General features: G+C 35.3%; 1 protein-coding gene across 7 annotated transcripts in view; it reads left to right on the top strand.

Annotated features, from left to right (window-relative positions):
* Nucleotides 1-14218, top strand: part of LOC138696564 (A-type potassium channel modulatory protein KCNIP1-like) — a 728319-nt gene that overhangs the window by 694684 nt on the left and 19417 nt on the right. For all 7 annotated transcript variants that reach the window (XM_069821688.1, XM_069821685.1, XM_069821687.1 and 4 more), the window contains one exon: nucleotides 5535-5608. In XM_069821688.1, the coding sequence (XP_069677789.1) occupies nucleotides 5535-5608 (74 nt within the window). The remainder of the gene's footprint in view (nucleotides 1-5534; nucleotides 5609-14218) is intronic.

Genomic DNA, 14218 nt, shown 5'->3' with positions numbered 1-14218 from the left:
GATTATCATTACTAGACCGGTTTTTAAAGGGAATCCCTTTTTTTATTTCAAGACAAAACATAAAGTAATTAATTATGATGTTCAAAACTATCTTCTACCGACCAAATTATGTGGTTTTGACTTCCCTTTTTTCCCCCTTTTTATTCTATATTCCCTTTCTTCCCCTTTTTAAAAACATATCTTATTTTGGTCCTTTTTTGACTGAATATCGCAAACATTTACATAATTTTTTATATTTTTTCCGATAGGCCTATAACTTCCTGAGCAAGCGAAAATAAATATCTTTCTTCTTCTGATTCCAGACATTGAAAAACTAAAAAAGTGTGCTTATTTAGAGTTCAGGATAAAAAAAAATCACCTTAGTTTCAGTTGATGTTGAGTGGTAATTTTCTATTTATAAAGACATTCTGCATTCAAAGAGCCAGAATCATATTGAAACATATTGAAATGTTGAATGTGATCAAATACAAACGCTAAACTGGAGAATTTTCTACAGTAGCTTTGAACCGTGCCGTTACGATTAGAACCAAATTTAACTAAATACACAATGTCACCAACATAAGGACATGACGTTGATCTGTGACGGCGTTAGGAGAATTTTTTTTCTTTCTACCTCCTTCGTTCTGAAATTACAGAAAGATACAGCACTGTTAACAACAAGATGTATTTGCGTAAATATTGCCAGTAGATTACGTTTCTTAGATGAGAGGCTCGCTACAGGAACAGTTTTGCTGTGGCGCATGCGCTGACCTCTCATGCAGTGGCAGCGTGATCCTTACTTGAATTTATTTTTGTGTGTACATTCCAGATTAAATCAAGAAGATCCCTTCTTGCACCGGTTACACATCTTGCATATACGAAGGTTAGGTTTGGTTAGTTTAGGTATTTAATAACTAAGTCCGCGCATACGCAGACAGCCAAGATGATCATGTCAGTCGTAACCCTTATGATAGTTTTTGTTTCGTAATATTCATAAATAACAATATGATGAAAGCGGTGAATAATGACATGACTGCTAAAAGTTTTCTTTGTAAAAGGCGAGGTATTTTCTCTAGACCACAAATAAAACGGCAACGCGGTCATAATTACATACTTAACGCTTTGGCGAACATTAACCGGAGATTTACTTTCCTTTATTTTAATGATAGGACTATTCCCTAAAACATACCTTTTTCCCCATTTATTTCGGTGTGATAACCTATTTCATGATATTACTGCATCTCCATTTTCTTTTGGTGTATTCAAAACACCGCCGTTGTACTGCACAAATCTTGCACTTGATAATGGAGCGATTTATTTAAGAATATAGTCGCGAATTTTACTACCACCATTTCGATTGTCTTTTGTTTGACACGACTCGGTACGGCCCGGTGACTAGTGGCCAGCGAGCAACGTCGACTGCCGACGTTGGTGTACCGTGCGTATTATCCAGTTGTTCCAATACAACACTTTCCTTATGTTGTGCAACGAGAAGTATAAGCTTGTGTGTGCTATGTGTATCCATGAATATGCTGAAGTGTGTTTTCAATTAAAATAGCACCCTTTTGAAGGAGTAATAGAGTCCTTTTTGAAGTCCTTTTTTGACTGTATCAAATAAAACACTTTCCTTAAGTTGTGAACAGATAAATGTAAGATTGTGTGTGCCGTGTACTGTAGCTATATCCATGAATGTGCTGAAGTGTGTTTTGGGGAGTAATAAGTCCTTCTGGCTATAACTTTCTCCTTTTTTGTCCTTTTTCGATGAAAAATTTTCCCTTTAAAATCCGGTCTCTAATCATTACTCTATATACAGGAGAAATTACTGGAAACCATTCGCAGTAATGAGGACTTCTATGCCCAGGTCATCGATGATTTTGCTGCTAAAGAGAGAAGAATTGCTTTGGTCTTTAAATATATTTAGGTGATTTGCTATTAGTTTTGTAATTACATATAAAAATTTGTATTATTGGTTCCCTCACAAAATTTCACCTCAAGCCACTGCCTCGTAGTATTTCTACCGAGCCAGTACCAGAAATATTATCCCCACAACACCATAACTCACACGTAATCTGCAATTATAATATCGTAATAACTTCGCCACTGTTTCTAATCACAATATTATGACCATAAATTGCAATTCTCTTTTCACGAAACGCCTTTCATTATGTAGTGATTGCAATAGATCAGAGCAGCAGGCGTGTCTGTAATGCAGTGGATAAGCCATCATTCCCGTCTCCACCATTGAACAATGGATATTGATCATTTTAAGGGGTTAGGTACAGCTTACAGTAGTAAAATTTTCGAAAATATTCGACATTTTTTTTTTTCCTCCATTACTGTATCTTGTACAATAATGAAAATTTGTATGTGTAAAACACTGTCCTTCTACTATATGAAAAAAATATTTTTACGATTTAAAAAAAATTATTTATATTTTTCCTTTTTTTTTCCAAAATTCAAAATGGTGGCAGCTCACTGTGCAGTGATGAAGCGTTTCCCTCATACCTCATAAACTTGTTAACTTTTCCATGTTCTCTCTCTTTTATTTTATTGCTGAAACTCATGTTTACAATAATATGCTCTTTCAACTACATTCCTTAATAAATAATATTTTTTTTTTGTGTTAGAAGAAAATACTGATATTTGACCATTTTTAAATGAATTTATTTTTTATTAGACAATCGATCGAAGGTAGAAAAGTGATTTTGCGTCATATTGTAGATACGACATACATAAATACATACACAAAATTTGTTGCAGAATGTTGGATAATTTTTGAGTTATGAGGGAAACGCTTCATCACTGCACAGTGAAGTGCCACCATTTTGAATTTTGAAAAAAAAAATTTAAATCGTAAAAATATTTTTTATATAGCAGAAGGACAGTGTTTTACACTTACTAATTTTCATTATTGTACAAGATACAGTAATGGAGTCGGCCTGGTTGGTGCAGTTGATATAGCGCTGGCCTTCTATGCCCGAGGTTGCGGGTTCGATCCCGGGCCAGGTCGATGGCATTTAAGTGTGTAGATTTTAGTGGCATGTAAAGGAGCTCCTGCGGGACAAAATTCCGGCACACCGGCGACCCTGATCTAACTTCGGCAGTTGCGAGCGTCGTTAAATAAAAAAAACATAACATACAGTAATGGAGGAAAAAAATTTTGAATATTTCCAAAATTTTAATGCTGTAAACTGTACCTAATCCCTTAAGGTCTTTCTTGTATCTTCGTATTATGTGCAAGTATTGTGCTGCTTCCTTTTATCCGTTAGCTGCAGAACAATTCCTAAATATGAAGCATGTTCGAAACGAATTAATTCATGTTCTTTATTATGACTTTATAATCTAGAATTATGTTGCAATCCGCAGGTTCATAATCTCCATACATGTATTTAGGAATGTTTCCCAATGCTTCTCTAATTTTCTAGTGCCCTTCGAGTCTATAGGTTCTTCGGTGTTTGTTTAATCATATGTGCATAATAGTCATAATCTCCTCGTCTGTAATGAATATGCATACTTTTCGTGACCTTTGTAAAATGTTCGAACGCATTTAAGTCGTAAGCCGACAGATCTGGACTGTATGGCGTAGTTTAAAAGTCCTATTGCATTTATCATGTCGTAATATGACTTCCGTGGAATGTTTTGTGCAACAGTTTGCCACTGCATTCGACTTCGATAATAACCACACATATTCATCAGGATTTCTGACACCTTTATTATATCTCATAGTGAAATAGACTGGATTACTGCACTTTGTTCCACTTATCTTAACACTTCACTTGTTTAGCCAATTTCAATCATTATACCGATTTTAACTATTATAACTTGTTTTAATTATTGTGCTAGTTTTATTCATAGATAATTACTTATCTAACTCTGCTGGCTTTACTCAGGATACATAGGAGACCAACTTGATTTCTTGATTTCAGACAGTTTAAAATACAAAATAATATTGTCATAAATAAAATACTAGCATATTCAGCCAAAAAAATTAATGCAAAACCACCACTTCTATATTCAACATTAAAGCCTGAAACCATTCAAATAAATATATAATATTAAAAATAAAACTAGAACAATAAATTCCAAACTTAACAACGTAACAAGTAAATGCTTACGATTAGAAGAAAAAACCTATTTAAATTCATTGCAATAAAACTACCTATATATAATTATCGAGTTACTCAATTTAGATATATAGCCTATTAGATTATTTAAATCATTAGTGGTTCGTGAACGTAAGTGCTTCGAAATTTCCATCCAACGTCAAGAGATGGGACTATGATTTACAGTGTCGGTCTCTTTGTATCAGTCATTCTGTACCAAATCAAAACAATTGAGGGAGTCATAAATAAAAAGAGGTATAAGAGCATTTTAGTTAGTTTTGACAACATGTGATTGAAAATGTTTAAACTTTCATAAATTCCGTGAAGTTTTAATTTCAATTTTAATTTGTGATCTGGTTAAAAGATATATCCCTTTGCCACTGAAATTGCTTATGTTTCAGCTTACCCTGGATACACTTAACTATTTTTTTTTTAGAAATATCACTTGTACCCCTTTGCACCCCTTGCAAATTGGACACATGTTTATATGGACATATGGTTACAGTCCATACTACCAACTCTAAACTATTACTATTTCTCCTGAATCATGCAATTTATTTCGTATCAGTTACAACATTAGTCCCGACACAATAGACCTTACGTTATTACTCTCAATAGTAAAAACCTCCTGAGAATTAAAAGACGTCCGATATTTCGATGTTCTCACTGTTGAAAGAATTACATAAAATCAAACTACCGTATTTTGGTATAAGTATTATTTCTTTGTAATTTTTTACTAATTATGAGGGTGATTTAAAAAAAAAAAAAAGTAAGGTGACTGGAGCTCTCATGGGTGACATATTCCACCTCTTTTTCGAATTTTCCACCAGGGCCGCAGCAGCAAACCACAACTTTATCACGCAACCATTAGATGGCGCGTATGTTGCGTCAGACCATCGCAATATCAGCTGCAAGATGGCTGTGCGCACGGAAACATGGTCAAACGTGAAAGAGCGTAGTGTGTTGAGGTGATTCATACGAAAGACATGTTGTCCTAAAGTATAAGAAACGACGAAAGGCTTGCCAGGTGACTGACGATGTTTTAGTGCGTCTCGTGTCCGTTGAGAACCTTTAGAGTTTAAAGTAAAAATATGTTTAAAAAATTGTCCATGTCCGTAACAAAGAATGTCCGCCATCGAGTATGTATTTTCCCATAAGAACGCATGTAATACTGCAGAGGAATTTCGAATTGTCCGTTATTGAGAAGTGTTCGCTATTGAGAGGTGTCCGTTAAAAGAAGCTTCATGGTACTTTGTTTTGAATTTTTCATTTTCAATGATATTACGGTCTTAAAAACATATTACCAAACTTTAATTCAGTCATACTTTAACAGGATTCAATTGAGTAGTTGTTCCACAAACATGTTTGTGTCATTTCAGCCATGTTCCTTTACTTTGTGCTACAATTACCACCAGTACATTTCAACCGTGTTTCCTCTGTTCTGTGTTTCAGCCAACACCAGTCAGTACGCGCACTACGTGTTCAACACACTGGACCAAGATCACAGTGGGTTACTCAGCTTCGAGGTAATTTAAATATTTCAAAGTTTATCATCCGTTTCCTTTCAGCTACAATGTACATCGTTTCGTATTAAAGGTACGGACTCGCATTCGGGAGGTCCGCGGTTCAAATCCCAGGATAGCCCAACTTTACTATGGTTTTTCCGTGATTTTCCACAGTAATTTAGAGAAATGCTGGGTTGGAAATTTAATTGCTATGTCCATTTCCCTTCCTCTTCCCCGTAGAAAAAGAATTTAGATTTAATTTCATTCATCTTCATCATCTCATTCCATAAACATATTCAGGTCATGATGCATGTCTTCGTCCTCTTGCCGGATGGGCGTCCTCTCCGAAACCGTCTCTGGGTTCTGAGCATTTCGCATATCTCTGCCAGGATTCATTCCTTAAGAACACTTCCAAGGGCGCTTCGACAACTTAGAAGGGCTGTCGGAATGGAATCGTCACCTTGACGGTATGAACTTAAGGCAGGGGCTGTAGGAGGCCCATTTGGTGAGCGGGTGAGGGGTCTCATGCGGCCGGTGGGCTGGTACACCTCATTCTCATTCATCCCAAAATAGACCACTGTCGAGCCTACGTGTTGAAGAGTCGTCCCTAATCCGTCCCTAGCCATTCAATACTACTACTAATGCTACTATGAGAAATTTATTGGATCATGGAATATTTCACGCTATAGATGAAATGTTGTGTAAAAAAATATCATTATAACATACTTCAGTTACATTTTTTTAAATTATTTTCGTATCCATTTATGTTTACCCTTTATTAAATTTTAATCTGCTAGCTTAGTTATTAACTTATTTCTATAAATTTATTTTATTTTTAAATAATTTTTCATTTGCAAATGCGTACTTTTAGTTTACGTTTTAATTTCTTTATTTTTATTAAACATTAATTTATTCTGTTTTTATTATCTATGTATTTGTTGTCTATTTATTACTTTATTTGTTTGTTTTATGTATTTATTTATCTGTTTTATTGAACGGGTTACATCAGCTTCTTGTCTGTGCGGATAACGTGAATATGTTAGGAGAAAATCCACAAACGATTAGGGAAAACACAGAAATTTTACTTAAAGCAAGTAAAGCGATAGGTTTGGAAGTAAATCCCGAAAAGACAAAGTATATGATTATGTCTCGTGACCACAATTTTGTACGAAATGAGAATATAAAAATTGGAGATTTATCTTTCGAAGAGGTGGAAAAATTCAAATATCTTGGAGCAACAGTAGCAAATATAAATGACACTCGGGAGGAAATTAAACGCAGAATAAATACGGGAAATGCCTGCTATTATTCGGTTGAGAAGATTCTGTCATCTAGTCTGCTGTCAAAAAATCTGAATGTTAGAATTTATAAAACAGTTATATTACCGGTTGTTCTGTATGGTTGTGAAACACAACGCAGAACTGCACGCATTGTATTCTTCACCTAACATAATTATGAACATTAAATCCAGACGTTTGAGATGGGCAGGGCATGTAGCACGTATGGGTATGAATATAGAGTGTTAGTTGTGAAACCGGAGGGAAAAAGATCTTTGGGGAGGCCTAAACGTAGATGGGAGGATAATATTAAAATGGATTTGAGAGAGGTGGGATATGATGATAGAGACTGGATTAATCTTGCACAGGATAGGGACCGATGGCGGGCTTATGTGAGGACGACAATGAACCTGCGAGTTCCTTAAAAGTCCTTTGTAAGTAAGTAAGTCTGCAAAACTAATTGATACTAGTTTGCGATATATTTCGTTCCTATAGTTCTGCTGATGAAATATAGGCCTAAGTTGCAAATGAGAAATCAAGGAACCCTATTAGGGCAAAGTTCTAAGAAGTATTTTTTGGACAAACAGTCGACAGTCTATTCTCTCCGATTTTAATCTATTCAGACTTACAGTACGATTATAGTATTTAGTCCTGACAGTCGCCGGAGATGTGCGCGTGGGACAGGCGAGTCCATTTAGTTACGCCAAGGGGTGTTTGAGTCATTCTCTCGCTTGCCTTTACCGACCGCTCGCCCTATCTCTAATCCGGAACTCTCCCCACTCCGGAACTCTCCCCACTCCTCCTATTACTTCCCCTCTTTCGCGTCGCCGAGCTGTCAGGGCTTAATAATCGGTCTGTACGAGTTTAATTACATTTAATACATTTATACTCAATACGATTCAGAATTTAAAAATTGAACATTATGACTTGTGACAGCTGAAATAAGATATTAAAACTCAACTCTGCAATCGTTCCAAGTGTCTTGAGAAAACAGCATCAGTAGCGACTCAGATCATGTTGTGGATTCACTGGGTGAATTATTGTTCATCGTTAAAGTAAATTCCATAAATTCCACTGGAATAGACCTAATTGTATCAGTAGCTATGCTTCGTCCGAAGCACAATTATTTACACTGTAATTCCAAGCACTGATTTGGACTGCGTAACATCGCAACACTACACAGAAGACGCACTGCCCGACGGCAGCCTCATTCCCACTAATTCATGCAGTAATTTGTGTAACCTGGTGAAAAACGCAAATATCAACAACTTTACTTACGCGATAACGTAGAAACGTATACAATCCTGCCCTCAAAAAATTCCACTTCAAAATTCGTGCTTATTTTCTCTACCTCCCCATGTCAGTCAGGTAACTAATAGTTTTTTCTTCGATTCAAGACGCGATCAGGTGCAGGTTATGTGATATCTCTGTTATAAAAAGCGACTTTGTGGTAGGTTTTATTCCAGTGCTTCGTTTTCCTTATTATTTTCGTCTGTTATTGCCAAGTAGTCATTACATCCATCGTCAGTAACCACTCTAGTTTAAAAGGGCTGTAAAATAAATAGCTTGTATTCAGGAAACCAGTCAAATAAATTCACGATCCGCTTACAAAAAGGAAAGAGGTTCGAACATTGATAAAAGAGTGTATTTACAACTTAACTTTGTACAGTTTGTTTCAAGTTTGCTTTCGTGATTGTATCGTTAATGTAAACGACTGTCTATTTGCAATCTAAACACACATGCCTCGCGGATTGTGAATGGGCCTCCGGCTTCATCCAGTCGCATAGAATCAGACCGTATGGCCCAGTTACAAGCAATAGAACCCAGCAGCGGACATTGCCTATCCTGGAATTCAATTGCTTTTACTGACCGACGCGCTCTTCAAAGAATGGAGCTTGCATCGTTGCGAACTCCTTTATTACAGTGGACTACACATCCAAATTCACTGCAGGAGGCCGTTCTAGAAATTCCAATCCCCTCATAACTGGTATTCCTAACTCCCTTCCTAGCAGAATCGGGTAAATATCATCCGAAACACAAGCTTATGACTTATTATTTTATTTTCGTACCTTACTTATGTCCACGTGTATCCAAAGACGTTTTGTAGTATACTAGACTCGCACGGAGCACTAGTGTTCTATCCAAAATTGATACCGGTCTGCGCATGTTTACGCCACCATGTTACTACAGGGACATCATTTTATTTTTACTTCAATTTTTATTGTACCTGAGTTTTTTATTGTACTTCACTCCCACCCCTTCTACTAGTAAACTTCCAATCGTTCTCCACACAGAATCAAGCGTATACAGTCAAAGTCGCCTTACGAACATAGTAAACACAAACAGTACTGAGTTAGTGAGTATAGTACGTTTCAGAAATATGTCCGCGTTTTCTAGTAACGAAAGATCTTTCAATATTGAATCATATTTTCGCACATGTACTGTTGTCCGTTTGCCTACATCGCACCCCTTTCCCCCACCCGCTTCTGCTCGCCCGTTTGTAAAGACTAGTGGCTGAGCTGTCTTAGCTCTTTTCTGAAAACATTAATTTCTGTTACGAATTGGACGTCTACGTAATAATATACAACTGTTTAAAATAATTTAAATAAAAGACCCTCGTTAATTAATTGTCACGTGATTTCCCCCCTTTCTACGACCCTGCGTCAAAACCACTTGGACGGACAGTACATAGTATGTCTGAGTAATTTTATCTTTTCGGATCGGGCAGAAGAGAAGATTGAATTTACAGTACGTAAGGTAGTCTACTCTTTTATAGATTAGGTACAGAATTATTTCAATATGAGTCACTAGTACGAAGGACGAAACTGGTAATTGGAATTAGGTACAATAGTCTATAGTGCGATAATATGCAAAAAAGAACTGAAGTCTGTATCGAAATGAACGGCCACCATTTTCAAAATTGTGTTTAAATATCCATATTATGACTTTTTTCAATTTAACTTCATTTTCTATATTGTACGATAATATGCTGTAGACACTATAATGTACGCTGCATAATGTATAATGTACGTCAGTTCGTGAGTAAAACACTTATTGTTAATACAGTACTGTATTTTGATTAAAGAAAAGCCTAAAGAAAATTATCAAACTCAAAATCGCGATATTTCCTACTTTAAGTAAATGGATGAACTACTTTTCTTCCCTCCTATAGGCCTACCTAATAAAGTGATTTGTTTGTATTTTACGCCAGTAGACTATCATCGAACTCTAGTCGTGGAAAGGAGTAGCAAACGGTGTTCCCGATTATCAACCTTTAATCCAGAGGTATAGCCAGGTTAATATTAGAAATGTTAGTAAAAATAAAATTATGTCCCTGTAGTAGAAATAGTGTTATGCTTGTGCTTTGTTTTTACTTGGGTGTTTTTATGAACACTGTGAAAGTGATGTAAATTGATGAGTTAATAGTATGAATTTTTATGGAGGCCTATGATATCATCTTCCATTTTAATGTTTCAATCTGTAAGTCATCATCAGGCAACATTTACCTAAAATCATCCTTTCAAGAATTAAGAGATAGGCTTATGTTGTTATCTTCACATATTGGATTACAGTGCTTATTGAAAGTTAGTTTTTTGGGGGGAGAAGGGTGTCTGTATTGTCATTTGCACATCAATTTGTTTTTGCAGGCATTCGCAATGTTATCTTTCATTGGGATTATAAATGTAAATACTTATCTATATCAAGACCTATTACAATATCTTCCATTTTAATGTGTTAATCTGTAAGTCACCATCAGGCAGCATTTACCTAGAACTATCAATTGAAGAATCAAGAGGTATGTTGTTATCTTTTAAAATTGGCGTAAAGATTAATTTTTGGTCGTACAGAATGTATCTGTTGTGGTACCAATGATTATTAGAGGAGGAAAAATTCGCTCCGGCACCGGAGATCGAAACCAGGTTCTTGGTTCTACGACCCAAGTGCTCTAACCACTGAGCTACGCCGAAGTTCAATCCACAGCATCGGATCGAATCCCTCTCTTCTAGTGTTTTTCCCTTTGTGGCCTGACTCCAAGTTCGACATATGTTGTTGTTACCATAACAGATATATTCTATAGGATCAAAAATTAATCTTTACGCAGATTATTCGCCCAACAGTGCATATTACTGTGGAATCCCGGCCACCAAGTCACTCAGTTAAGTGCGCTCCTTGTATAATGACCAGGGAACGGATTTATATGGACTAAAAATATATGAAATATGTAAATATATATGTAGTTATTTTTACCAAAATATGGAATTAAATATGGATTTTTACCAAAATATGGAATTAAATATGGACTTAAAATTATAAAAAAATGACTATGTACGTTAAATATTGGTACATTTTAATCAAACTAAACAAAAAATATAATGGACGTACCTTATCTTCCAATGTAGTTTCAACAAAACACAATTTTTATTGTCTGTTACCATAACAATAGGTTACAAACATTTCTTTCAAGTGCTGAAAAGTGAATCTTCTTCTATTGTCTCTGAGGATAGATTTATACTGACTAAAAGAGCGTTCGACGTCACAAGAAGTAACTGGTACATAATTCAATTTCACAATGTCTGCTGGGGATAAGTCCAAGTTAATCTTCACTGTTGATTCACCACTCATCACAGCAACAACCTTTTGTAGTTCTTCATATCCAGGGTTTTTTGAAAGTACAGTGTCCACCTTAGCTCTTACTGCATCTGCAACTTTACCTCTACCACGATTCAGTTGTTCCACAGTACTATTTATAATTTCAAAACTTTCAGATAGTGAAAGGTGCCTATTTTGGAGACTTTTGAGCGTTTTTATGATGCATGAAAATGTATGCTGAATGTGAGCTAAGTCATTCTTCACACTTATGTCACAGGTAACTGTTTTCGCAGTATCAATTGAGACTGCATCTTCAGAGTCCAATGCAAGGAGAACATTGTTAATAGAGTCTATATGTTCGGCATAATATTCAACTGCTTCTAGCCATGTACCCCATCTAGTTAAAATTGGCTTTGGTGGCAATGGAATTTCAGGGTACATTTCTTTCAACACGTTAACTCTACTGGGAGCTTTGAGAAATACTTTTTTCACTGATGAAATCAACAAATCTACTTTAGGGAAATTGTCTCTGACCACTTCTGCCACACGATGAAATGCATGCGCCACACAAGTAAAATGAGTCAATTTAGGATATACAACAGATAATGCTTGTCCAGCTTTGACCATATAAGGGGCAGCATCGCTAATAAAGAATAACACATTATCGTACATAATACCCTTTGGCCACAGGATACCCATAGCTTCGTTGAACAGTTTAACTATAGTTTTGTTATTGCACTTTTCTAGAACATCACAATGTAAAAGAATTCGTTCAGAATATTGTTCACTTAACAAACCGATAACTACATTACCAACAAGTCTACCTTCTTTGTCGGGAGTCTCATCAATGGAAACCCAAATTGAACTATCTTTAATTTCATCTCTTATCTTCTGTATTGTCTCATCGTAGATGGATGGAGCATACGTCTTCCTAAGTGTTGACTCATCCGGGATTGTATGTTGAGTATATTTTTCAAGGAATTCCCTGAAGACCTTATTCTTTAGTTTGTAGAGAGGAATATCAGCAGAGATGAGAGAACGGCACAGGTCGATGTTAAACTCAGATCTTACATTCGATGTTGTTGGTTGTGTTAAAAACAATTGTCTCTGCTTGGAATTTAGTTGTTTGTTGGCCTGATGTTTACTAGTTGTAATGTGTTGTTGCACCAGGAACTTTTGTGTAGATGATACTGCACACTGACACAAATTACAAAATAATATTTTATTGTCAGTTGATAAACCATCTTCTTTAAATTCTGAAATGTAACTTGTTAGTTTTGATTTTAAATTGACTGAATGACGTACTTTTGGCATATTTACCGTCTTTATAGTATGATTTACAAAACTGAACCTATGTGTACTCTGACTGGCATTTAACTGTTGAGCTGCACAACTGAAGTCTGTTAAAAATTTTAAATTAAATTAATACAGTTTTGTAACTTACTTTCCCATTGTTGATAGGACTGCTAATTTTCAAATAACTCTGATGTTAAAGGGATTACTGAACATGTGTTTAAATCTCTATTGTTGAAATGTATTTTTAAAAGTTAATGGAATTTTGTTTTGTTTTATTGTTAAACCTAATATAATATGGACTGTTTTATATGAAATATGGAAAATATATGGAAATTAACGAAAATATGTACTAAACTCTAAAATATGGAAAAATATGGAAAATAAAAGTAGGATTTTTCAACCCTACACATTGTGAAACATAAAGATAATGCAAAATATAAATTATATTAGCTTTATAAGTAAATATGTATTTACATATAAATCCTTTCCCTGATAATGACAATTGACTTAATGTATGTCAACATATATGTCGAACTTGGAGTCAGGCCACAAAGGGAAAAATAGGAGAGGGATTCGATCCAGTGTTGTGGATTGAATTTCGGCGTAGCTCAGTGGTTGTACTTGTACGTAGAACCAAGGACCCAGGTTCGATCCCCGGCACCGGAGCGAATTTCTCTTCTTTAATAATAATTTTCAAATTGAGTTGAAGTGCTTATTTAAAATTATTTTATATTTGTGACTTGTCTATGTTGTCATTTGCACAGCAATTTTTGTTGTTGTTTTGTTTTCCTAGTGTACTATTTTTCACAACGGGTTATAAATGTATACAGAGTATAAGGTGTATACGTGTCATTATTTGAACTGATGATTATTCATGTCATGTCATAAAGAACAAAAAATGTCCTCACAATTTTTTTTAATTGTAAAATGTGGCTAATTATTAAAAGTTTACAATATTAGGCGTTTGGCAACGTTGTTGATTGGGGAGGAGAGGGTTTACAGGTACAGGTACACAGTGAAGTACAGCTAAAGCGGGGACAGACATACCGGTACAAAACAGATGCTCTAATCCAATGCAGGGGCGTACCAGGCCAACTGTTGTTTACATAAACCGCGCAGCAAATACAAACTTTCAATCTCATTAATAGAACATTATGGCAAATTTTCATTTTATTTAACAATACAGCTCCATTTTTTATTGTACGTTTAAAAATAAACAATAATGGTTTTCTGCACAAAATCACATGAACGTTTTTTTTTTTTTTTTGTAATGCAAAATTTTAATCTCTCCCTTTTCCGTAAAGCCGTATAATTTTTAAATAAACTTAAAGTTTGCAGTTTGTCACATTTTAGAACATGACACTTGACGAAAAATCATTTCCTACAGATAAACCATTCGTAAGTGATTGTCTAAGTTCAGTTTGTTTTCGTATCAATACGAACTCGTAAAATTACATTTGAAAATTTT

The sequence above is a fragment of the Periplaneta americana genome, chromosome 3 (genome assembly GCF_040183065.1).
Source record: "Periplaneta americana isolate PAMFEO1 chromosome 3, P.americana_PAMFEO1_priV1, whole genome shotgun sequence".
NCBI classification, from domain to species: domain Eukaryota; kingdom Metazoa; phylum Arthropoda; class Insecta; order Blattodea; family Blattidae; genus Periplaneta; species Periplaneta americana.
The sequence above is the reverse complement of the archived record's forward strand: the minus strand, read 5'-3'. Positions and strand labels throughout refer to the sequence as shown.